General features: G+C 52.2%; 1 protein-coding gene across 1 annotated transcript in view; it reads left to right on the forward strand.

The window, feature by feature from the left end:
* Window positions 1-25,927, forward strand: part of LOC132588254 (sodium/potassium-transporting ATPase subunit alpha-2) — a 79,913-nt gene that overhangs the window by 429 nt on the left and 53,557 nt on the right. Inside the window, exons 2-4 of the mRNA XM_060260650.1 lie at window positions 16,211-16,309; window positions 16,835-16,894; window positions 19,793-19,996. Of these exons, the coding sequence (XP_060116633.1) occupies window positions 16,211-16,309; window positions 16,835-16,894; window positions 19,793-19,996 (363 nt within the window). The remainder of the gene's footprint in view (window positions 1-16,210; window positions 16,310-16,834; window positions 16,895-19,792; window positions 19,997-25,927) is intronic.

Below are 25,927 nucleotides of genomic sequence, written 5' to 3' on the forward strand. Positions count from 1 at the left end.
GGGGCCTGGGGGGCCAGCTGAGCGCTTTGGGGGCAGCCTGCAGAGGGAAAGAGGGCCAAGCCGAAGGGAGCTGCCTTTGGATCCTGCATTTCTTTCCGGTCTTTGCTGCGCAGCGGGGCAGCTGGGGCCAGTGGGTTCCCCTCTAAGCGGAGTTAGTGTGAGCTGCTGGCTCACACATTTTTGTCTGACCTCAGGAAGAATGCAGCAGCTCCCAGCTTGAATGCCAGGAGCTCACAAAGCAGAATTTTGGCTCACCAGACTCTGCAGCTTAGCGGGAAGCTTGGCTACTGCTGGTGGTTGTGGGGGGGAGGGGTTCAGGGCCCTGGCTCGAGAGCCACAGGTGAGCTGGGCCCTTGCTGGCCTCGGAGATCTCTTGCTGCTGCGATGATGCTGGTGGCTGGGCATGGCACCGGGTGTCAAACCTCTCCTCCTCGCCAGTTGGGTTAAGAGCAGCAGACTGCAATCTGGAGAAGTGGGTTTGATTCCTCTCCCCTCCATATGTAGCAGCTGGGTGACCCTGGGCCAGTCACGGTTCTCTCCGAACTCTCTCAGCCTCACCTGCCTCACAGGGTCTCTGTTGTGGGGAGAGGACAGGGAGGTATTGTGAGTTTCCTGCATGGTGCAGGGGGTTGGACTAGATGACCCTGGAGGTGCCTTCCAACTCTAGGATTCTAGGTGGCTGTAAGCCCCTCTGAGACTCTGAGTGAAGGGCAGGGTACAAATCCACCTCTTCTTCTTCTTCTTCCTCTTCCTCCTCCTCCAACTCCCCCCCCCCCAGCCAACACCTGCTTGCTGTCCCAAGGGACAAAGTGTTCTGTCCAGAGACGGGAACTCCTGTGGGGAAGGGGGTTTTCCTCAGCCAGCCCCCAGGCCATCAGCTGACCATGGAGCAGCAGGCCAGGAGTCCCTCTAGTCCAGCATCCTGTTTCCCACGGTGAGCCAGCAGATGGCCAGAAGGGAGGGGGGACAGAATCCATGCCCCCCCTTGTTACCTGTAGCAAGTGGTCCTCTGCCATGGAAGTTGCTGCGTCACCTTGGGCCAGACACACACTCTCCATCTAGCCTACCTGACAGGGCTGTTGGGAGGATATTTTTTTTTAAAAATTAGAGAATTAAAAAAAAAAAAATTACTTCTTTTGTAACCCGTCTTTCTTTCTGAGAATCACAGTCGGTTACAAAATTTCTACAGCACTTCAATCAGACTGCAAGGACTTCCAGTACACAATGCTTCAGGACCAGTGTTACCAAAAATGGAACAAACAGCAATAAAGGGGGGGGGGACACAATTATTTGGAAAAAAAACCCCACTGCCTAGGTGTTCTCTGCCCTAATGCAGAAAGTGGGTTACAAAAGTCTACTCCAGGTTGGCCAAACTGTTGCTCAGAAGCCACAGGTGGCTCTTTCACACACATTGGGTTGCTCTCAAAGCCCCCCAACAGCCCATTGGCCTGCTTGGAGAAGGTATTTGTCTCTTTAAATCACTTATCCAAGCCAGCTGGCAGTTTAGAGAATACATTTAAAGTTAAAGTTGCTTTCTTTCCACCTCTCCCTCCCCCTCCTTCCCCATCTATTTCCCTCCCTCCCTCCCTTGCTTCCTTCCTTCCTTCTCTCAAATATCTGACATTTATAGGTGGCTCTTATGTTGGTTTTAAAACAATTTTATTCCAGTAACATATGGTATCAATTCTTGCATTATTAATTACTTCTTTTTGTCTATCCCATATATTACTTTTCTAACCCCTCCTCCCCCCGTGACTTGACCCCTCCGGTGTTGTATACTTAAAATACTAATATTTAAAGGTACCCTTAACTAATAAAACAAAAATTTCTATTTTTCTTTCTTTTAAGACTTAATCATTATCAAAAATTGTCCAATGCCCTTTTATTTTCCACTCTTTTTCTATATAACTTCTAAACTTCTTCCACTCCAACTTAAAAGTTTCTAAATGATAGTCTTTTAAAATTCTTGTCAATTTATCCATTTCCCTCCATGTTATAACTTTTATAATCCAATCCCATTTCTCTTGTATTCTTTCTTGCTTCCACAACTGCGCATACAATGTCCTAGCAGCTGAGAGCAAGTACCAAATTATAGTTCTATCTTCTTTTGGAAATTTTTCCATATATAATTCCAACAGAAAAGTCTCTGCAACTTTCTTGATCTCATATCCCAAGATCCTAGATATTTCTTGTTGAATCATCTGCCAAATTTTTTTTTGCTCTTTCACAAGTCCACCACATATGGTAAAAAGAACCTTCATGTTTTTTACACTTCCAACATCTATCTGGCATCTTATTGTCCATCTTTGCCAACTTTTTAGAAGTTATATACCATCTATACACAATTTTAAAACAGTTCTCTTTAATACTATGACATGTTGAAAGATTTATAGAATTCTTCCAAAGATATTCCCATGTTTCCATCTGTATTTCTTTATTTACATTAATTGCCCACTTGATCATTTGAGATTTCACTACTTCATCTTCTGTAGACCATTTCAAAAGCAGTTTATATAGTTTTGAAATTAATTTTTCATTACCTCCAAGCAGAACTTTTCTTATTCCTTCAGTTTTAATATCTTTTCCCACCAAACTCTTTTATTTGTTGCATTTGAAACCAGTCATATTTATTGTTCAACTCTTTCGCAGTTTTTAGCTCTATTTTAGCTCTACCGTATTGTTAGCCGCCCTGAGCCTGCTTCGGCAGGGGAGGGCGGGGTACAAATAAAATTTATTATTATTATATTATTATTATTATTATTATTTTACCACCTTGTATTTTTAATAACTGATTATATGACAACCACTTCAGCCATTATTTTTATCACTTCTGCTGGCAGTATCCAAAATGGTTTTCTCTCATCACCATATTTCTTATATTTCATCCACGTATTCAACAAATTATCAATTATATAATGGTGAGAGAAAAAACCATCCATCTTTTTTTTCCCATAGTACATATAAACGTGCCAGCCGAATTTATTTCCATGACCTTCGAACGCCAAAAGTTTTCTGTTTAGTAGCATCACCAATTCTTTTATTCACACTAAGCAGACTGTTTCATGATATAGTTTTAAATCTGGTAATTGGAATCCTCCTCTCTCTTTTGCATCTGTTAAAATTTTCATTTTGATCCTTGGTTTCTTCCCAGCCCACACAAATTCTGAGATCTTCCTCTGCCATCTGTTAAACTGTTTGCTGTCCTTCACAATCGGAATAGTTTGAAATAAATACATTATTCTAGGTAAAATGTTCGTTTTAATTGCAGCTATTCTTCCCAGCAATGACAAATTAAGTTTATTCCATTTTATCATATCTTCATCCATTTTACACAATAGCTTCTCATAATTATTTTTAAACAAATCAATATTTTTCATTGTTATCTCCACATCCAAATATTTTACCTTCGAGGTAACTTCACAACCCGTTAGCTTTTGTAACTCCTTTTGTTTACTTACTTGCATGTTCTTACATAAAATTTTTGATTTTTCTTTATTTATATAAAATCCCGCCAGTTCTCCATATTCCTGCATTTTAGCTAACAGCAAGGGTGTCACTTGAGTGGGATTTTCATTTATAAACATTATATCATCTGGAAATGCTCTATATTTATAAGTAAATCCTTTTATTTTTAATCCTTCTATTTCTTTGTCTTCTTGAGTTTGCATCAGCAAAATTTCAAGTGTCATTATGAACAACAGTGGAGAGAACGGACACCCTTGTCTTGTACCTTTACTAATTATCATATCTTCTGTAAGGTCTGCATTTATACATAGCCTTGCACGTTGTTCAGTATATATTGCTTTTATCATCCTTATGAAGTCTTCTCCCTACTCAATTTTCTCCATAACTACAAACATAAAGTCCCAGTTTAACTTATCAAATGCTTTCTCTGCATCCACAAAGAATAATGCTACTTCCTTATCCGGATGTCTTTCGTAATATTCTACAATATTTACAACAGTCCCAATATTGTCTCTTATCTGTCTTTTGGGGAGAAACCCTGCTTGATCTTCCTTTATAAAGTTTATCAAATATTGCTTGTTCTGCCAATATTCTTGTGTATATTTTATAGTCATTATTCAATAATGAAATCGGTCTGTAATTTTTTACATTAGTGGCAGCGTAGAGAATACGTATAAAGTTAAAGTTGCTTTCTTTCCACCTCTCCCTCCCCCTCCTTCCCCATCTATTTCCCTCCCTCCCTTCCTTCCTTCCTTCCTTCCTTCCTTCCTTCCTTCCTTCCTTCCTTCCTTCCTTCCTTCCTTCCTTCCTTCCTTCCTTCCTTCCTTCCTTCTCTCAAACATCTGACATTTATAGGTGGCTCTTATGTTAAGCAAGTTTGGCCACCCCTAGTCTAGGAGGATAAATCTAACAATGGCTACTAGGCATGATGGCTGAGGGGAACCCCAACATTCAGAGGCAGTAATCCTCTGAGTCCCAGAGCAAGGAGGCAGCATCAGGGGAAGGCCTCAGCCACTCTGCCCTGTTGTTGGCCCTGCAGAAAAACTGGATGGCCACTGTGTGAGACAGGAGGCTGGACTAGGTGGACCCTCCCTGGTCTGACCCAGCAGGGTTCTTCTGATGTTGAAGGCCTCAGCCTCTCTGCCCTGTTCTTGGCCCTTCAGAGGAACTGGTTGGCCACTGTGTGAGATGGGTGCTGGATTACTAGGACCCTCTCTAGTCTAATCTAGCAGGGTTCTTCTGATGTTTTTCTCCCGGGAAGGCCTCAGCCACTCTGCTTTGTTGTTGGCCCTCCAGAGGAACTGGTTGGCCGCTGTGTGAGACAGGAGTCTGGACCAGATGGACCCTCCCTGGTCTGATCCATTAGGGCTCTTCTGATGTTCTTCTCAGGGGAAGGCCTCGGCCTCTCTGCCCTGTTGTGGCCCTCCAGAGGAACTGGCTGGCCACTGTGTGAGACAGGAGGCTAAACTAGATGGACCCTCCCTGGTCTGACCCAGCAGGGCTCTTCTGATGTTCTTCTCAGGGGAAGGCCTCAGCCTCTCTGCGCTGTTGTTGGCCTTCCAGAGGAACTGGCTGGCCACTGTGTGAGACAGGAGGCTGGACTAGATGGACCCTCCCTGGTCTGACCCAGCAGGGCTCTTCTGATGTTCTTCTCAGGGGAAGGCCTCGGCCTCTCTGCCCTGTTGCTGGCCCTCCAGAGGAATTGGCTGGCCACTGTGTGATCAGGAGCCTGGACTAGATGGACTCTCACTGGTCTGACCCAGCAGGGCTCTTCTAAGGTTCTCCTCAGGGGAAGGCCTCAGCCTCTCTGCCCTGTTGCTAGCCCTCCAGAGGAACTGGCTGGCCACTGTGTGATCAGGAGCCTGGACTAGATGGACTCTCACTGGTCTGACCCAGCAGGGCTCTTCTGATGCTCTTCTCAGGGGAAGGCCTCGGCCTCTCTGCCCTGTTGCTGCCCCTCCAGAGGAACTGGCTGGCCTCTGTGTGAGACAGGAGTCTGGGCTAGATGGACCCTCCCTGGTCTGATCCAGCAGGGCTCTTCTGAGGTTAAGAACATAAGAGAAGCCATGTTGAATCAGGCCAACGACCCATCAAGTCCAACACTCTGTGTCACACAGTGGCAAAAAATTTTATATACACACATACACTGTGGCTAATAGCCACTGATGGACCTGTGCTCCATATTTTTATCTAAACCCTTCTTGAAGGTGGCTATACTTGTGGCCGCCACCAGGTTCTTCTCAGGGGAAGGCCTTGGCCTCTTTGCCCTGTTGTTGGCCCTCCAGAGGAAGTGGTAGGCCTCTGTTTGAGACAGGAGGCTGGACTGGATGGACCCTCCCTGGTCTGACCCAGCAGGGCTCTTCTGAGGTTCTTCTCGAGGGAAGGCCTCAGCCTCTCTGCCCTGTTGTGGGCCCTCCAGAGGAACTGGCTGGCCCCTGTGTGAGACAGGAGGCTGGACTAGATGGACCCTACCTGGTCTGACCCAGCAGGGCTCTTCTGAGGTTCTTCTTAGGGGAAGGCCTCAGCCTCTCTGCCCTGTTGTTGGCCCTCCAGAGGAACTGGCTGGCCACTGTGTGAGACAGGAGGCTGGACTGGATGGACCCTCACTGGTCTGACCCAGCAGGGCTCTTCTGAGGTTCTTCTCAGGGGAAGGCCTCGGCCTCTCTGCCCTGTTGTTGGCCCTCCAAAGGAACTGGTTTCCCTGGCCAGACTTTGGAGGAGCAGAGGATTTTGTACGGAGCTGCCAGTCCCCACAGGGAAGAAAGAAAGGCAGGCTGTATTAAGCAGAACACTGCCTCTGAGCAGGACACTCAGTGCAGCCTTCCTGGCTCAAAGCCTTTGAGGAGCCTTCTGAAAACTGTCTGCAATAGTGGCTGTTGAGAACTGGAGTGGGCTTTTCAGAGGACAGATATGTCCCCAAAGCAGCTGCCTGGGCCTCTGGCGGGAAGAAGACAAAGACGAAGTGGTAGTAGTGGTAGTGGGGGAGGAGGAGAATGGATTTATACCCCACCTTTCAGTTGGAGTCTCAGAGCGGTTTACAATCTCCTTCCCCTCCTCTCCCCACAACAGACACTCTGTGCGATAGGTGGGGCTGAGAGACTCCAGAGAGAACAGTGGCTGCCCCAAGGTCACCCAGCTGGCCACATGTGGAAGAGGAGAGGGAAATCAAACCTGGTTCTCCACATCGGAGTCTGCTGCTCTTAACCACGACATCCCAGCTGGGTCTCGGACTGTGTGGGATGCTGACTGTGTGGTCCAGATAGCTTCAGAGGGTGGCTGCGTTGGTCAGCAGGACGATTCCCACCCATCAGCTGCGCAGAGACCAGGCAGGTTCTTGGGGAAAGAAGCTGTTGAGAGTGAAAACTCCTTCATCAGAAGATGTCTTGAGAGTGGACCCCCTGGAAGTCTGGCTGGTCTCTCGGATGGAGCTGTGTGGTCCAGAGTCACTCTGAGGGGGGGCTGCAAGGGGCAGGTGGGGCGTGGCCCTTTCTGGGGCTCCTCAGAGGCGGGTCAGGGAGAGAGAAGCAGATGTCTCTTCCGTAGTGGAAAATAAAAAGGGCAGGTCACGGCTGGAACTCATGGAAAAGCAGCCCCCGTGCCAAGAACAGCAGGTCGGAGAGCAAGGGGTCACCTTACAGAGACCCAGAGGGGAGGGCTGGGGAGGCAGAGAGGGGAGGGGGCGCCCCAGAACAGCTCCAGCACACCACAGCCCCCCCCCACCAGCACACCCTCCGTGTTGACCTGCTTCTGCAACAGCCTCAGGTCAGCTCAGGACAAACAGGGCCAGGCCCAACGGCCCTGATCTCTTCCGGTCTCTTCCTCCCCCCCCCCCCCATCCCGCCTTGTGTATAAATAGAAGAGAAAAAAGAGCTGGGATTTTATGAGGGCTGGCACGGAGGGGGGGAGGGAATTCTGCGTGCTTCTGCTGCCCCCGCTTCCTGTCAGCCCCCTCCCCCCTTCCCTAGGCTGGGATAGAAATTGGGAATGAGGAGTCCTGCAAAATGTGCAGCCGGGTCACCTCATGAGTCATGCCTGCTCCCCTGGGGGGGTGGAGACAGGGGGCCATTTGGGAGCTGTGGCTTCGGCTGCCCCCCCCAGAAACACACATTTGCCCCCCCCCCAGACACAGTTGTTTGATCCCCCAGCTGTGGCCCCTCCTGGCACCTGGGTGGGGCTGTCACTGCGTGAAAGCTCCAGCTGCCCAATTCTCCCTCTAAGCTGCGGAGTCTTGTGAGCAAAGATTCTGCTTCATGAGCTCCTGGCATAAAAAGTGTGAGCTCCTGCATGCATGAGTGTGTTCCGGGGCCATCCTTTCTGAGGCAAGACAAAAACATGTGAGCCAGAGGCTAAAATGCTGTGAGCCAGCTCACACTAACTCCGCTTAGAAGGAACACTACAACTGTCTGGTGGCTGAGCCCAGCCGGGTCGCTGGGGTGCCTCTCAGCTGGGCCCTGACCGACCCCACTTGCAGCCCCCCGGCTCTTCTCTGGAGGGTTGAGCAGCTCCCAAGAAGGCAGGGGGGTATTGGGAAGGGGAGGCACAGTGATGGGGAGGGGCAGTGGCCAGCCTTTGGCCAGGGTGGGCATCGCATGTGAGTTTATGAAAAAAAAAACCCTTCTGTTTGCTGCTAAGTCTTAGCAGTAGTCTGTGCGAAAAGGATCTAGGGGTCTTAGTGGACCATACGCTGAACATGAGTCAACAGTGTGATGCAGCAGCTAAAAAGGCAGATGCAATTCTGGGCTGTGTCAACAGAAGTCTAGTGTCCACATCACGTGATGTGATGGTATCGCTTTACTCTGCTCTGGTAAGACCTCACCTGGAGTCCTGTGTTCAGTTTTGGGCACCACAATTTAAGAAGGATCTAGACAAGCTGGAATGGGTCCAGAGGAGGGCGACAAAGATGGTGAGGGGTCTAGAGATCAAGTCCTATGAGGAAAGGTTGAAGGAGCTGGGAATATTTAGCCTGGAGAGGAGTCAGCTGAGAGGTGATCTGATCACCACCTTCAAGTACTTGAAGGGCTGTCCTATAGAGGATGGTGTGGAATTGTTTTATGTGGCCCCAGAAGGTAGGACCAGAACCAATGGGTTGAAATTAAATCCAAAGAGTTTCCAGCTCAACATTAGGAAAAACTTCCTGATCGTTAGAGCGGTTCCTCAGTGGAACAGGCTTCCTCGGGAGGTGGTGGGCTCTCCTTCCTTGGAGGTTTTTAAACAGAGGCTGGATGGCCATCTGACAGCAATGACGATCCTGTGAATTTAGGAGGAGGGATTTGTGAGTTTCCTGCATTGTGCAGGGGTTGGACTAGATGACCCTGGAGGTCCCTTCCAATTCTAGGATTCCTGACCGTTAGAGCAGTTCCTCAGTGGAATAGGCTTCCTCGGGAGGTGGTGAGCTCTCCTTCCTTGGAAGTTTTTAAACAGATGGCTGGATGGCCATCTGACAGCAATGAGGATCCTGTGAATTTAGGGGGAGGTGTTTGTGAGTTTCCTGCATTGTGCAGGGGGTTGGTCAAGATGACCCTGGAGGTCCCTTCCAACTCTATGATTTCTGACCATTAGAGTGTGGTTCCTCAGTGGAACAGGCTTCTTCCTCGGGAGGTGGTGGGCTCTCCTTCCTTGGAGGTTTTTCAACAGAGGCTGGATGGCCATCTGACAGCAATGAGAATCCTGTGAATTTAGGCGGAGGTGTTTGTGAGTTTCCTGCCTTGTGCAGGGGGTTGGACTAGATGACCCTGGAGGTCCCTTCCAACTCTAGGATTCCTGACCGTTAGAGTGGTACCTCAGTGGAACAGGCTTCCTCCTTGGAAGGTGGTGGGCTCTCCTTCCTTGGAGGTTTTTAAACAGAGGCTGGATGGCCATCTGACAGCGATGAAGATCCTGTGAATTTAGGGGGAGGTGTTTGTGAGTTTCCTGCCTTGTGCAGGGGGTTGGACTAGATGACCCTGGAGGTCCCTTCCAACTCTAGGATTCTATGACTTAAGAGTGATTCCTCAGTGAAATAGGCTTCCTCCTCGGGAGGTGGTGGGCTCTCCTTCCTTGGAGGTTTTTCAACAGAGGCTGGATGGCCATCTGACAGCAATGAGGATCCTGTGAATTTAGGGGGAGGTGTTTGTGAGTTTCCTGCCTTGTGCAGGGGGTTGGACTAGATGACCCTGGAGGTCCCTTCCATATGATTCTATGACAGGTTCCTCAGTGGAACAGGCTTCCTCCTGGAGAGGTGGTGGGCTCTCCTTCCTTGGAGGTTTTTCAACAGAGGCTGGATGGCCATCTGACAGCAATGAGGATCCTGTGAATTTAGGGGGAGGGGTTTGCGAGTTTCCTTGTTCAGGGGGTTGGACAAGATGACCCTGAAGGTCCCTGCCAACTCTGTGATTCTACAATTCTATGATTCTAAATGTCTTGCCTGTTTGCTGATGCTGCAGCCAGGAGTCTTGTCTCCTGGGGTGGGTACTGGGGGCCTGTGTGACTGATGCTGGTTTGCGAACACCTCGAAAATGGCCGAGTTCAAAGGGTCCTGCAAGAAGATCCCTGTGGCCAACAGTTACATGGATTGCCAACTCTGGCTTGGGAAAGTCCTTGAGACTTGGCAGGGGAGCCTGGAAAGGGACGGAGTGAGGTAAAATGCTACTGAGTTTCCCCCTCCGGAGCTGCCATTTCCTCCAGGGGACCTGTTCCCTGATGCCTGGCTGAGTGGCAAGCAGCCCTCTCTTGGAGGGAGCCCCCCCTGCCCGGCCACTGCAGGAGGGGTCTTGCTAGCAGATGAGCACCAGGCCGGTCTGCCCCGCCTCCTTCTGAGTCCTGGAAGGGAGCTTTCTCTCCGTAGCCAGAGGGGGATCCGGAGCAGGAGGAAACGGGGCGAGAGGAAAGGCCTGAGAAAGAATAGAGCTCCCTTTCTGCCTGGCTGAAAAGGCAGCAGTCTGAATAGACTTGGAACAGTGTGGCAGAGCCGCCCCTCCCTCCAGGTCTTGTTGGCCAGATTCTTCTGCGGCTCTTTTGGTTCCTTCGCTGCCAGACATGCCTGGCTTGCTAATGAAGATGCTCCCACTGGCCGTGGGAAGGCGAGGCCTCCCCTTCTGAGGCTGGCGAGGGAAGAAGGCAGCAGCTCCCCAGCCCTTCCCGGCTGCACCCGCTGCACAGCACTGTGAGACTCAATCGGTGCAATCAGTGCATGCTCCCAGTTCAGTCCCAGCTCCATTTCAAGAAATATCTGGGGACTTTGGGGTGGAGCCAGGAGACTTTGGGGTTGGAGCCAGGAGACATTGAGGGTGGAGCTAAGAGCAAGGTTGTTGGAGCAAGCAGAATTGAACTCCGAAGGGAGTTCTGGGACCTCACACCTTTCCAATGCCTTCCCTTCATTTGGAAATAATGAAGGAGAGGGTCACTTTCTTTGGGGGATCATAGAATTAGTCACTCTGGTCCAATCTTTTTGAAACTTAGTGGGCATTTTTGGAAGAGGCACTGGATGCTATGCTACAAATTCGGTGCCTCTACCTCAAAGAACAGTCCCCAGAGCCCCAGATACCTGCAGATCAATTCTCCATTGTACCCTATGGGAATTGGTCTCCATAGGGAATAATGGAATGTCCAGCAGACATTTACATCCCTCTCCACCCTCCCCCCGCTTTCTGATGATCTCCAAACTGGAGATCCTCCACCTGGGGATTGGCAACCCTAGTCCCAGCAGGCTCTCTTCAAAGGCCCAGGTGGTGCCGGGCGGGGAGGAGCAAGAGTGCTGGGTGGGGGGAGACGCTTGCCAGGAACCTCACAGAGCCCACCAGAGATCCTCACAGAAAGTGATCACTCCCAAAGGAAAGGGAGAGGGGCTGGCGTTCCACTCTCAAGCCCAGCTACAAGGCTTGCTGAAGTGCATTCAAGAGGCCTTCCTGTCTTCTCGTGTTGCCAACCATCTTTTGGGGCAGCTCCACAAGAAGAAGAAGAGATTAGATTTCTACCCCGCCCTTCACTACCCGAAGGAGTCTCAGAGTGGCTCACAACCTCCGTTCCCTTCCCCTCCCCACAACAGACGCCCTGTGAGGTAGGTGGGGCTGAGAGAGCTCTGACAGAAACTGCTCTTGAGAAAACAGCCTTGAGAGAATTTGTGACTGACTCAACATCACACCAGCAGGTGCATGTGGAGAAGGAGTGAGGAATCAGACCCAGAGTTCCCAGATAAGAGTCTGCACACTCAAGCACTGGCTCTCAAGAATGTCAGAGCTGGGCAGCAGGAATCTGGCCCTTGAAGGCCCGGATGCAGTGCCGGATTAAACACTGTGGAGGCCCCCAGGCAGTCAAAATCTTGGGGGGCCCCTCACAAATTATCTCAGAGTTGGAGTGCCTGCCCCACTGCCCAGAGCCCCTGCTGCAGCCTGCAGGCCCCTTCTCAAAAGCCCCTTTGACTAAGCTGCAGGGGAGAGGCAGAGAGAGGCAAACTGGGCAACAACGCCAGCAGCAGCCGCACCAGGCAAATGGGGCAAAGAGCGGCACAGTGGCTGGCTGTGCCGGAGGGCTGCAAGCAGGGGGGAGACCTGTGGTGGGGGGCCCCTAAAGGCATGGGGCCCATAGGCCTACTTGGCGTAATTGTTAATCCCGCCCTGCCAGGATGGGAAATATATATTATTTATTTATTTATTTATTTTGGCCCCTGTGTGACACAGAGTGTTGGACTGGAGGGGCCACTGGCCTGATCCAACAGGGCTTCTCTTATGTTCTTATGTGACACAGAGTGTTGGACTGGAGGGGCCATTGGGCTGATCCAACAGGGCTTCTCTTATGTTCTTATGCGACACAGGGCTTCTCCAACAGGGCTTCTCTTATGTTCTTATGAGACACAGAGTGTTGGACTGGATGTGCCACTGGCCTGATCCAACATGGCTTCTCTTATGTTCTTATGTGACACAGAGTGTTGGACTGGAGGCGCCATTGGCCTGATCCAACATGGCTTCTCTTATGTTGTTATGTGACACAGAGTGTTGGACTGGAGGGGCCACTGGCCTGATCCAACAGGGCTTCTCTTATGTTCTTATGTGACTGGAGGGGCCACTGGCCTGATCCAACAGGGCTTCTCTTATGTTCTTATGTGACACAGAGTGTTGGACTGGAGGGGCCACTGGCCTGATCCAACAGGGCTTCTCTTATGTTCTTATGTGACACAGAGTGTTGGACTGGAGGGGCCATTGGCCTGATCCAACAGGGCTTCTCTTATGTTCTTATGTGACCCAGAGTGTTGGACTGGAGGGGCCACTGGCCTGATCCAACACGGCTTCTCCTATGTTCTTATGTGACACAGAGTGTTGCACTCGAGGGGCCACTGGCCTGATCCAACATGGCTTCTCTTATGTTCTTATGTGACACAGAGTGTTGCACTCGAGGGGCCACTGGCCTGATCCAACATGGCTTCTCTTATGTTCTTAGGTGACACAGAGTGTTGCACTCGAGGGGCCACTGGCCTGATCCAACATGGCTTCTCTTATGTTCTTATGTGACACAGAGTGTTGGACTGGATGGGCCACTGGCCTGATCCAACAGGGCTTCTCTTATGTTCTTATGTGACACAGAGTGTTGGACTGGAGGGACCACTGGCCTGATCCAACAGGGCTTCTCTTATGTTCTTATGTGACACAGAGTGTTGGACTGGATGAGCCACTGGCCTGATCCAACATGGCTTCTCTTATGTGACACAGAGTGTAGAACTGGAGGGGCCATTGGCCTGATCCAACAGGGCTTCTCTTATGTTCTTATGTGACACAGAGTGTTGGATGGATGGGCCATTGGCCAGATCCAACATGGCTTCTCTTATGTGACACAGAGTGTAGAACTGGAGGGGCCATTGGCCTGATCCAACATGGCTTCTCTTATGTTCTTATGTGACACAGAGTGATGGACTGGATGGGCCATTGGCCAGATCCAACATGGCTTCTCTTCTGTTCTTATGTGACACAGAGTGTTGGACTGGAAGGGCCATTGGCCTGATCCAACAGGGCTTCTCTTATGTTCTTTTGTGACACAGAGTGTTGGACTGGAAGGGCCATTGGCCTGATCCAACAGGGCTTCTCTTATGTTCTTATGTGACACAGAGTGTTGGATGGATGGGCCATTGGCCAGATCCAACAGGGCTTCTCTTATGTTCTTATGTGACACAGAGTGTTGGACTGGATGGGCCATTGGCCAGATCCAACATGGCTTCTCTTATGTGACACAGAGTGTAGAACTTGAGGGGCCATTGGCCTGATCCAACATGGCTTCTCTTATGTTCTTATGTGACACAGAGTGATGGACTGGATGGGCCATTGGCCAGATCCAACATGGCTTCTCTTCTGTTCTTATGTGACACAGAGTGTTGGACTGGATGGGCCACTGGCCTGATCCATCATGGCTTCTCTTATGTTTTTATGTGACACAGAGTGTTGGACTGGATGGGCCATTGGCCTGATCCAACATGGCTTCCCTTATGTTCTTATGTGACACAGAGTGTTGGACTGGATGGGCCATTGGCCTGATCCAACATGGCTTCCCTTATGTTTTTATGTGACACAGAGTGTTGGACTGGATGGGCCATTGGCCTGATCTAACATGGCTTCCCTTATGTTCTTATGTGACACAGAGTGTTGGACTGGATGGGCCACTGGCCTGATCCAACATGGCTTCTCTTATGTTCTTATGTGACACAGAGTGTTGGACTGGACGGGCCATTGGCCAGATGTAACATGGCTTCTCTTATGTTTTTATGTGACACAGAGTGTTGGACTGGATGGGCCATTGGCCTGATCCAACATGGCTTCCCTTATGTTCTTATGTGACACAGAGTGTTGGACTGGATGGGCCATTGGCCAGATCCAACATGGCTTCTCTTATGTTCTTATGTGACACAGAGCGTTGGACTGGACGGGCCACTGGCCTGATCCAACATGTCTTCTCTTATGTTCTTATGTGACAGAGTGTTGGACTGGATAGGCCACTGGCCACCTCTCTGCTGCTTCTTCTTCTTCTTGTTCCACTTTGCTGGCAAAGTTTCAAGCTGCTGTGCTTGAATGGAGTCCTTAGAGACCAGCAAGAGTGTATAGGAGACCCCCTGGCCAGGTTATATATGAACCTCTGAAGCTGCCTTCTACTGAATCAGCTCCCCCTTGCTCCAGCAAAGTCAGTCTTGTGTCCTCAGATTGGCAGCAGCTCTCCATGTCTCAAGCTGAGGTTTTTCACGCCTACTTGCCTGGACGCTTTTGAGTTGGAGATACTGGAGATTGAACTTGGGACCTTCTGCTTACCAAGCAGATGCTCTTCCACTGAGCCACCATCCCTCCCCTAAAGGGTGACTCCATAGTGCTGAACATACGAACGTATATAAATGCATGAAGCTACCTTCTACTGAATCAGACCTCTGGGTCCATCAAAGTCAGCGGTTCTCCAGCATCTCAAGCTGAGGTTTTTCACACCTACTTGCCTGGACCCTTTTGAGTTGGAGATGCCGAGGATGGAACCTGGGACCTTCTGCTTACCAAGCAGATGCTCTACCACTGAGTCACCGTTCCTCCCCAGTCTCTGGCATCCGGCATCTGGCATCTGGTGAAGGAAAGGAGCTTTCATCATTCGCCTGGGTGTTGATCTCAAAGGGATCCAGGCGAGCCTGATGGGACACGAAGGAAGGGCTACACTCAGCACAGGAACTAGCATGCTCCCCCCCACCACCACATGCCTTCTACCTGGCCTCATCTGCACACGTAGGCAGAACCCTCCAGCCGGATGAGGAAGGAAGGCCCTCCCCTTGTGCTTCGGAAAGGAGTGTTTGTGCCCAACCTGTGTGTAGCACCAGCTGCTGGTGGTGGGGGCTGAGGGTGGAGCCCTGATTTGGGGAAGTTCCCAGTCTGTTGCCACCAAATCTAGCTGGAGTGCAGGGACTCCTCCTCCCCCTTTATTCATGCTCCGGGTTGTCCTCTTCAGGAGCCTGGAAAGCGCTTTCTAGGCTTGCCAATCCCCAGGTCCCAGCGGGGGTTTCTTCCGCTTTCCCAGGCTACTTCCCTCCCCCAGTCAGCTGGCTGTGGGGGGGGGAGGGGGAAGCCCCGCCCCCAGAGGGCCAGGTGCGTTTCCAGCTCCGGAGGCTCCAGTCTCCGATTGAAAGGCTTCCCCTTGGGATGGGGTGTCTGTGTTACTTTGAAGAAGTTGGCAGCAACTTGTGAGTAGAGAGGATGGGGTGTCTGTGTTACTTTGAAGAAGTTGGCAGCAACTTGTGAGTAGAGAGGCCAATCCCTCGCTTCAGTCACCAGAAACGGGGGGGGGGGAGGCGGGGAGAGGGAGGGAAACGTCTGCTGAGCACTTCATTATTCCCTATGTGGAGATTGATTCTCATAGGGTGTAATGGGAATTAATCTGGAGGTTTTGGGGGCTCTGGGGGAGCTGTTTTTTGAGGTAGAGGCACCAAATTTTCAGTATAGTATCTAGTGCCTCTCCCCAAAGTACCCCCCCAAGTTTCAAAACCAGGGGGTCCAATTCTATGAGCCCCAAAAGAAGGTGCCCCTATCCTTCATTATTTCCTATGGAAGGAAGACATTTAAAAAGGTGTACTGTCCCTTTAAATGTGATGGCCAGAACTCCCTTGGAGTTCAATTATGCTTGTTACACCCTTGTTCCTGGCTCCACCCCCAAAGTCTCCTGGCTCCACCCCCAAAGTCCCCAGATATTTCTTGAATTGGACTTGGCAACTGTAGAGCTTTCCTTTGTCCTGCCTGGTTTCACCTCTCCTCTCCCTTCGCAGGTGGGGCGCGAGTCCTGCCCAGGAGCCACTGAGAATGGAGGGGGCAAGAAGAAGCAGAAGGAGAAGGAGCTGGATGAACTGAAGAAGGAAGTGAACCTGGTGAGAAACGGGGGGGGGGGGGTCAGCTGCCAGTGGGGGGGGCTCTCTGCTTTCGAGGTCCTCGTTGCCTCCCAGGGAGGTGGTTTCTCAAGGGTGGGGAGCATGACCCTGTGGCCACGACCCTCCAAGGTGTAGTGTTTGGGCGGTGTTGGGGGGGGGGCTGTGGATAGAGGGCTAGCAGGAGGCCTTTGCAGCGTGGGGAGAAATACACCCCCTCCTGCATTTCCTAGGCGTGCCCTTTGGATAACAGTCCTCTGTTGGGTTGCCAGCTCTGGGCTGGGAATTACCTGGAGGCCTTGGGGGTGGAGCCTGGGGAGCGTGGGCTTTGGGGAGGGGAGGGGCCTCCGTGGAGGACAGTGCCCAATGCCATCTGCTCTCTGAAGCTGACCTCTGTCACCAGGAGATGGGCTGTAATTGTGGAGGTCTCCAGCCCCCAGTTGGAGGGGGGGCAGCCCGGACTCTCATGCAGGATCTTTCAGCTCTGCACCGGTGTGACTCATGGCCTGTGCCGCTTTTCCCTTGCAGGATGACCACAGACTGTCTCTGGATGAAATCAGCAGGAAGTACCAGGTGGATCTGTCCCGGGTAAGTCCCCTGAGGTCCATGCCGCTTGTTGTCGCTGCCTGCCCTCTCTTCCCCCTTCCCTGACCCCGCTGAGGCAGAAGAAGGCAGCAAGGCAGGTTCCGAGGGATCGGTTAAAACATGGAACGTCCATCTGTTGGAGCCCCAAATCCTCACCAGCGCTGCACGTCCTCAGAACCAGATGGACGCACCGCAGTAGTCTTGTCTCAGCCCAAAGGGGCCTTTTGAAGAATCGGGAAATGCTTTTGGAAACAAAACTGTTTCTCAGGCTCTTCCAAAGGCCGTCAGAGGGGTGGGGTGGAGAGGGCAGTATCCTCTGGTAAGGGGGGGTGGGGGCTGATGGGGAAAGCTAGCCTGAGCACCAGGCCACACTTGCGGAAGGAATATTGGGGGGGGTGAGCAGGCAGGAGTGGCCTTGGGTGTGCGGTGCCCCAGGCAGACTTGCCTGGTGCTACCCCCTCCCCTCTTGCACTCCAACCCCCCTCTATTTATCTTCGGTGCTGCCCCAGCCCCCCATGCAGACACCAACAACTGTAGCACTCTCTGAGCATCCTCCAGGCGAAGGATGCTCAGGGAGAGCTACAGAGACTGTGCGCTGGCCAGAAGCCTTCCCCCACCCCCTCTGATGTTCAGAAACATCAGAGAGGGGCAGGGAAAGCTCCTGGCCGGCATGCAGTCTCTGTATCACTCCCTGAGCATCCTCCAGGAGTGGGACGCTCAGGGAGTGGAACAGAGACTGTGCGCCGGCAAAACGTGAGCATTTGCCTATGGCACTGGGCCGGGAGGGCCTGATTTGGCACCCTCCCCAGCTTGGCACCCTAGGCAAGTGCCTAGTTTGCCTAGTGGGAGGGCCGGCCCTGTGAGCAGGTCTGATGGGCATGGGGGTTCCTACCAGGAGAGGAGGCCCTTCAGGGGCCTGGGCCGGGTCACAAAGCACCTTACTTGTAAGGATCAACCTCTTGAGGTCAACAGACATATAACTGCCTTTTCCTCTAGTTGAAGCTTCTGCGTCGCCCTTCAGGGCAGCCCCATGTACAGTCCCTTCCAGTAATCTAGCCCAGAAGTCACAGTAGCACAGGTGAGCACGGCCAGGTCAGTGGAGTCCAGAAAGAAGGATCAATGCCAAGGCGGAGGAAACCGGAGAAAGGCATTCATGTCCAGAGTGACCTCTTGCTTCACAGGATGCCAGGCAGGGTCCACAAGCAGCCCAAGACTTCGGATGTGATCATTGCCCCCTTTTCTGCCCCACAACGTGTGGCTTTCTGTGCTGGCAGCCCTCCATCCCTCTGTAGGAACACACCAAGGCCAGGCTCTTGCAGATGTTCTGATTTCTCCCAAGGACGCAGGCCTGTCCCTGAGGATCAGGGCCATCCCAAGGCACTCTGCCGCTGTCCGGGGAAGGGGGGGAGGGCAGAGGGAGCCGTTGCACAACCGCATACGAGGGTCACTTACCGTTCGTTGCACCACCGCGGGATCCGTGAGCTGCTGGGCTGCTCCCCTTCCAGTCTGCTGTTTTTCTGCCATAAACGAGACAGTTTATGTTTCAGAGTTTAGGACACCCCCCCCCCACACCCACACCCACACACATAAGCGTTGTTCACCTCGTGGGGTGTTATTAACAACACAGAGAACAAGTCAAGCCAGAAGTCAGCGTTCCCTATTCATCTGGGGGCTTTGTAACTGAGCTGTCACACCAGGGAGGGGAGTTCCTTTTTTGTTGGCTGGAACTGAGAAGTAATCCCTACCCCCCCCATAGTTAGGTTTGCCAGCCCTGGGGAGGGAAATATCTGGAGATTGGGGGGGAGGCTAGGGTTGCCAAGTCCAATTCAAGAAATATCTGGGGACTTTGGAGGTGGAGCCAGGAGACATTGGGGGTGGAGCCAGGAGCAAGGGTGTGACAAACATAAATGAACTCCAAGGGAGTTCTGGCCATCGCATTTAAAGGGACGGCACACCTTTTCAATTCCTTCCTTACATAGGAAATAATGATGGACAGGGGCACCTTTTTGGAGGGCTCATAGAATTGGACCCCCTGGTCCAATCATTTTGAAACTTGGCGGGTGTTTTGGGGAGAGGCACTAGATGCTATACTGAAAATTTGGTGCCTCTACCCCAAAGAACAGCCTCCCCAGAGTCCCAGATACCCGCGGATCAATTCTCCATGATTTTCTATGGGAATAAATCTCCATAGGGAATAATAGAGTTCCCAGCAGACATTTCCCTCCCCTCCCCCTGCTTTCTGACGACCCTGAAGCTGGGGGAGGGTCTCCAAACCGGGGGATTCCCTGCCCCCACCTGGGGATTGGCAACCCTAGGGGAGGCCTAAAGAGAACAGGGTTTGGGGAAGGGGAGGGGCTTCAACGGGGTCTAAAGCCACAGAGTCCACCTTCCAAAGCAGCCGTTTTCTCCAGAGGGAATGATCTCTGTGGCCTGGAGATCAATTGGAATTGTGGGAGTTCTCCAGCCACCACCTGGAGTTTGGCAACCTTGCTGGTAGTCCCGCAGTTGCAGGGGGCATGGCTGCTTGAGGGCTCTGGGTTCGTGATTGGATAGTGGCGTTGGCGGGAGGCAGGGCTTGTTTGGGAGCAGGAGCTCCTTTGCATATTAGGCCACACCCCCTGATATAGCCAGTCCTCCAAGAGCTTACAGGGCTCTTATCACAGGGCCTACTGTAAGCTCCAGGAGGATTGGCTATATTAGGGGGCGTGGCCTAATGTGCAAAGGAGTTCCTGCTGCAAAGAAAGCCCTGCTGGGAGGACAAGGGCTCAGTGGATCGCTTTCCCAGCAAATGGAGTGCCCACTGGCTATGCTCCAGTCTGTTCCTCTGCCTCGTTGGTGTCTCAAGCACCCCCCTTCCCCACCCTCTTCTGCTCCTTCCCTCCCTTTTCTCTTTCCCTGCAGGGGCTGACCAATGCGCGGGCCGCAGAGATTCTGGCTCGTGATGGCCCCAACGCCTTGACGCCTCCCCCCACCACCCCGGAGTGGGTCAAGTTCTGCCGACAGCTCTTTGGGGGCTTCTCTATCTTGCTGTGGATCGGGGCCATCCTCTGTTTCCTGGCATACAGCATCCAGGCCGTGATGGAGGAAGAGCCGGCCAATGACAACGTAAGCAGCCAGCCAGGGACATTCCAAGCCCAGCTCCACCAACCAGGCCTCTCCGCTCAGAAGGAGAGCCCGCCCACCCCCCACCCCACCCCCAGGGCGTCAAAGGGCTGGCCTGCAGCCGGGGTCAACCAACCCACTATAGTCCCAGAGTGGGTGGGGGGCACCAGGGAGGGCTCCTGGCTCCGTGGAAGAACCCACGGCTAGCATTGCAAGCTGATAGAGGTCCTTCGCCCCCTAAGGAGAGTTCCAAGAGGGTAGCAGAAAAGGGCAACGAGAAGGACTAAAAGGTTGGAACACTTTCCCTTTGAAGAAAGGTTAAAGCATTAGGGTTTGTAGAATCTTTCGGGCTCAAGTGCCGTGTTCTACTGGAGAAAGTTTTTCTTCCAAACTTTCTCCAGTAGAATATGGTACTTGAGCCCGAAAGATTCTATAAACCCTAATGATGATGCCAGCCGTGAAAACCTGAAATCGTTGATAAAGGTTAAAGCACTTACGGCTCTTAGCTTGGAGAAATGTTGACTGTGGGATTACATGATAGAGGTTGACAAGATTCTGCATGGGATGGAGAAAGTAGAGAAAGAAGGACTTTCTCCCTTTCTCACAATATGGGAACTTGTGGGCCCTCAATGCAATAGCTGAGCAGTCGGGTTAGAACGGATAAAAGGCAGTCCTTCACCCAAAGGGTGATTAACATGTGGAATTCACTGCCACAGAAGGTGGTGGCAGCTACAAGCATAGAGGGGATTGGATCAACATCTGGAGCAGAGGTCCATCAGTGGCTATTAGCCACAGGGAATAGATGGAACTCTCTGTCTGGGGCAGTGATGCTCTGTGTTCTTGGTGCTTGGGGGGGCAACAGAGGGAGGGCTTCTAGTGCCCTGGCCCCACTGATGGACCTCCTGATGGCACCTGGTTTTTTTGGCCACTGTGTGACAGAGAGCGTTGGACTGGATGAGCCATTGACCTAATCCAACGGGGCTTCTCTTATGTGACACAGACTGTTGGACTGGAGGCGCCACTGGCCTGATCCAACAGGGCTTCTCATGTTCTTATGTGACACAGAGTGCTGGACTGGATGGGCCATTGGCCTGATCCAACAGGGCTTCTCTTATGTTCTTATGTGACACAGAGTGTTGGACTGGATGGGCCATTGGCCTGATCCAACAGGGCTTCTCTTCTGTTCTTATGTGACACAGAGTGTTGGGCTGGAGGGGCCACTGGCCTGATCCAACAAGGCTTCTCTTATGTTCTTCTGTGACACAGAGTGCTGGACTGGATGGGCCATTGGCCTGATCCAACAAGGCTTCTCTTATGTTCTTATGTGACACAGAGTGTTGGACTGGATGGGCCATTGGCCTGATCCAACAGGGCTTCTCTTCTGTTCTTATGTGACACAGAGTGTTGGACTGGATGGGCCACTGGCCTGATCCAACATGGCTTCTCTTATATTCTTATGTGACACAGAGTGTTGGACTGGAGGGGCCACTGGCCTGATCCAACAGGGCTTCTCTTATGTTCTTATGTGACACAGAGTGTTGGACTGGATGGGCCATTGGCCTGATCCAACAGGGCTTCTCTTATGTTCTTATGTGACACAGAGTGTTGGACTGGATGGGCCACTGGCCTGACCCAACAGGGCTTCTCTTATGTTCTTATGTGACACAGAGTGTTGGACTGGAGGGGCCACTGGCCTGATCCAACAGGGCTTCTCTTATGTTCTTATGTGACGCAGAGTGTTGGACTGGATGGGCCACTGGCCTGATCCAACAGGGCTTCTCTTATGTTCTTCTGTGACACAGAGTGCTGGACTGGATGGGCCATTGGCCTGATCCAACAGGACTTCTCTTATGTTCTTATGTGACACAGAATGTTGGACTGGATGGGCCATTGGCCTGATCCAACAGGGCTTCTCTTCTGTTCTTATGTGACACAGAGTGTTGGACTGGATGGGCCACTGGCCTGATCCAATATGGCTTCTCTTATATTCTTATGTGACACAGAGTGTTGGACTGGAGGGGCCATTGGCCTGATCCAACAGGGCTTCTCTTATGTTCTTATGTGACGCAGAGTGTTGGACTGGATGGGCCACTGGCCTGATCCAACAGGGCTTCTCTTATGTTCTTATGTGACACAGAGTGTTGGGCTGGAGGGGCCACTGGCCTGATCCAGCAGGGCTTCTCTTATGTTTTTATGTGACACAGAGTGTTGGGCTGGAGGGGCCACTGGCTTGATCCAACAAGGCTTCTCTTATGTTCTTCTGTGACACAGAGTGCTGGACTGGATGGGCCATTGGCCTGATCCAACAAGGCTTCTCTTATGTTCTTATGTGACACAGAGTGTTGGACTGGAGGGGCCACTGGCCTGATCCAACAGGGCTTCTCTTCTGTTCTTATGTGACACAGAGTGTTGGACCGGATGGGCCACTGGCCTGATCCAACATGGCTTCTCTTATATTCTTATGGGACACAGAGTGTTGGACTGGATGGGCCATTGGCCTGATCCAACAGGGCTTCTCTTATGTTCTTATGGGACACAGAGTGTTGGACTGGATGGGCCATTGGCCTGATCCAACAGGGCTTCTCTTATGTTCTTATGTGACACAGAGTGTTGGACTGGATGGGCCACTGGCCTGATCCAACAGGGCTTCTCTTATGTTCTTATGTGACACAGAGTGTTGGACTGGAGGGGCCACTGGCCTGATCCAACAGGGCTTCTCTTATGTTCTTATTTGACACAGAGTGTTGGACTGGAGGGGCTATTGGCCTGATCCAACAGGGCTTCTCTTATGTTCTTATGTGACACAGAGTGTTGGACTGGATGGGCCACTGGCCTGATCCAACAGGGCTTCTCTTATGTTCTGATGTGACACAGAGTGTTGGACTGGATGGGCCACTGGCCTGATCCAACAGGGCTTCTCTTATGTTCTTATGTGACACAGAGTATTGGACTGGATGGGCCATTGACCTCATCCAACAGGGCTTCTCTTATGTTCTTATGTGACACAGAGTGTTGGACTGGATGGGCCACTGGCCTGATCCAACAGGGCTTCTCTTATGTTCTTATGTGACACAGAGTGTTGGACTGGAGGGGCCACTGGCCTGATCCAACAGGGCTTCTCTTATGTTCTTATGTGACGCAGAGTGTTGGACTGGATGGGCCACTGGCCTGATCCAACAGGGCTTCTCTTATGTTCTTATTTGACACAGAGTGTTGGACTGGAGGGGCTATTGGCCTGATCCAACAGGGCTTCTCTTATGTTCTTATGTGACACAGAGTGTTGGACTGGATGGGCCACTGGCCTGATCCAACAGGGCTTCTCTTATGTTCTGATGTGACAAAGAGTGTTGGACTGGATGGGCCACTGGCCTGATCCAACAGGGCTTCTCTTATGTTCTTATGTGACACAGAGTATTGGACTGGATGGGCCACTGGCCTGATCCAACATGGCTTCTCTTATGTTCTTATGTGACACAGAGTGTTTGACTGGATGAGCCATTGACCTGATCCAACATGGCTTCTCTTCTGTTCTTAGGTTTCCTGGCACCTCCTTTTGCTTCTGGGAGGTGAGGAACGGAGTGGTGGAAGGAGCGGTGGGAGGAGTGGGGGCAGCATGAAGGCACTTCAGCAGGGCCGGATTAAACCTCATGGAGGCTCCCAGGCAGTCAAAATCTCGGGGGGCTCCTTGCAAATTATCTCTGAGTCGGAGGGGCCACCCTGCCGCCCACAGCCCCTGCTGCAGCCACTTTCCCAAAAGCCCCTTTGACAAAGCTGTGGGGGAGAGGCAGAGAGAGGCAAACTTGGAGACGATGCCAGCAGCAGCCGCACCAGGCAAGTGGGGCAAAGAGCGGCTCAGTGGCTGGCTGCACATGCAGGCTGGGAGGGCTGCAAGCAGGGGGGAAGCCGGGAGGGGAAAGACAGCCTGGGGCCCATAAAGGCAGGGCGACCTTAGCCTAATTGTTAATCCAGCCCCGCACTCCTGCTGCATACGGACCCCCTATCAAGCTCCCCATCACTCCAGAGGCCTCCCTGGGACCCCGAAGGCACCTGGCTGTGTCCTAAGGGGGCAAGTGGACAGTTCCGAGGGGATTCCTGTCTAGTTGGGAGGGCAAAGAAACGGTCTGATGTACTGCTTCAAAATAGCCAGTCCCAGTTACATAAGGAAGGGCGGCAGTAACACGAGCTGTTCCCTGTCATCCCACCCTAGAGCTGCCAGAAAAGAGAGTACAGCTGGGCTTACTGAAGGCAGGAACACAACAACATCAGGAGAGCCCTGCTGGGTCAGACCAGTGAGGATCCATCTAGCCCAGCCTCCTGTCTCACACAGTGGCCAGCTGGTTCCTCTGGGGGGACAACAACAGGGCAGAGAGGCCGAGGCCTTCCCCTGAGGAGAACATCAGAAGAGCCCTGCTGGATCGGAGCAGTGAGGGTCCGTCTAGTCCAGCCTCCTGTCTCACACAGGGGCCAACCAGTTCTTCTGGAGGGCCAGCAACAGGGCAGAGAGGCCGAGGCCTTCCCCTGAGAAGAACATCAGAAGAGTCCTGCTGGGTCAGACCAGGGAGGGTCCGTCTAGTCCAGCCTCTTGTCTCACACAGGGGCCAGACCAGTTCCTCTGGAGGGACAACAATAGGGCAGAGAGGCCGGGGCCTTCCCCAGAGAAGAAGGAAAAATAGAATGAATGAATGAATGAATGAAAACATCAGAAGAGCCCTGCTGGATCAGACCAGTGAGGGTCCATCTAGTCCAGCCTCCTGTCTCACACAGTGGCCAACCAGTTCCTCCGGAGGGCCAACAATAGAGCAGAGAGGCCAAGGCCTTCCCCTGAGGAGAACATCAGAAGAGCCCTGCTGGATCGGAGCAGTGAGGGTCCGTCTAGTCCAGCCTCTTGTCTCACACAGTGGCCAGCCAGTTCCTCTGGAGGGACAACAACAGGGCAGAGAGGCCAAGGCCTCCCCCTGAGAAGAACATCAGAAGAACCTTGGGGAATCAGACCAGTGAGGGTCCATCCAGTCCAGCCTTCTGTCCCACACAGTGGCCAACCAAATCCTCTGGAGAGCCAACAGGGCAGAGAGGCTGATGCCTTCCCCTGAGAACAACATCAGAAGAGCCCTGCTGGGTCAGACCAGTGAGGGTTCATTTAGACCAGCCTCCTGTCTCACATAGTGGCCAACCAGTTCCTCTGGAGGGCCAACAACAGGGCAGACAGACCGAGGCCTTCCCCTGAGAAGAAGGAAAAATAGAATGAATGAATGAATGAATGAATGAATGAATGAATGAATGAATGAATGAATGAATGAATGAAAACATCAGAAGAGCCCTGCTGGGTCAGACCAGGGAGGGTCCATCCAGTCCAACCTCCTGCCTCACACAGTGGCCAACCAGTTCCTCTGGAGGGCCAACAATAGAGCAGAGAGGCCAAGCATGAGCATCAGAAGAGCCCTGCTAGATCAGAGCGGTGAGGGTCCATCTAGTCCAGCCTCTGGAGGCATTTCCTCTGGAGGGCAGAGAGGCCGATGCTTTCCCTGAGATGAGAATCAGAAGATCCCTGCTGGGTCAGACTAGTGAGGGTTCATCTAGTCCAGCCTCTTGTCTCACACAGGGTGTGACGGAACCGGCCCGATTCTGCCTTCAGACCCGGTCCCGTCAGCTCTCTATGGAGTCGCCAACTCCTGGAGGGAGCTATTTCTCCTCCTGCCACTTGGGCTCGCTGCCACCACCTGCTCAGTCTAGGGGTACAGATTGAGAGGAACAGGACTCCCAATCCCCCTCTCCCGCTATGAGGCCAGGCCTCAAGGTCCTCTGCCACCCTGTACTTGGGTTTCACAGAGACCTCAGCACTTCTTTGGGGCACCCCTGGAGGATTGGCACCTTATCCAACTGCATGCCTTCCCCCTTCCCCGGGGCCCCCTTTATAACGCAGCGTGGTCTAAAGCG

Source organism: Heteronotia binoei, chromosome 1 (assembly GCF_032191835.1).
Source record: "Heteronotia binoei isolate CCM8104 ecotype False Entrance Well chromosome 1, APGP_CSIRO_Hbin_v1, whole genome shotgun sequence".
NCBI classification, from domain to species: Eukaryota; Metazoa; Chordata; class Lepidosauria; order Squamata; family Gekkonidae; genus Heteronotia; species Heteronotia binoei.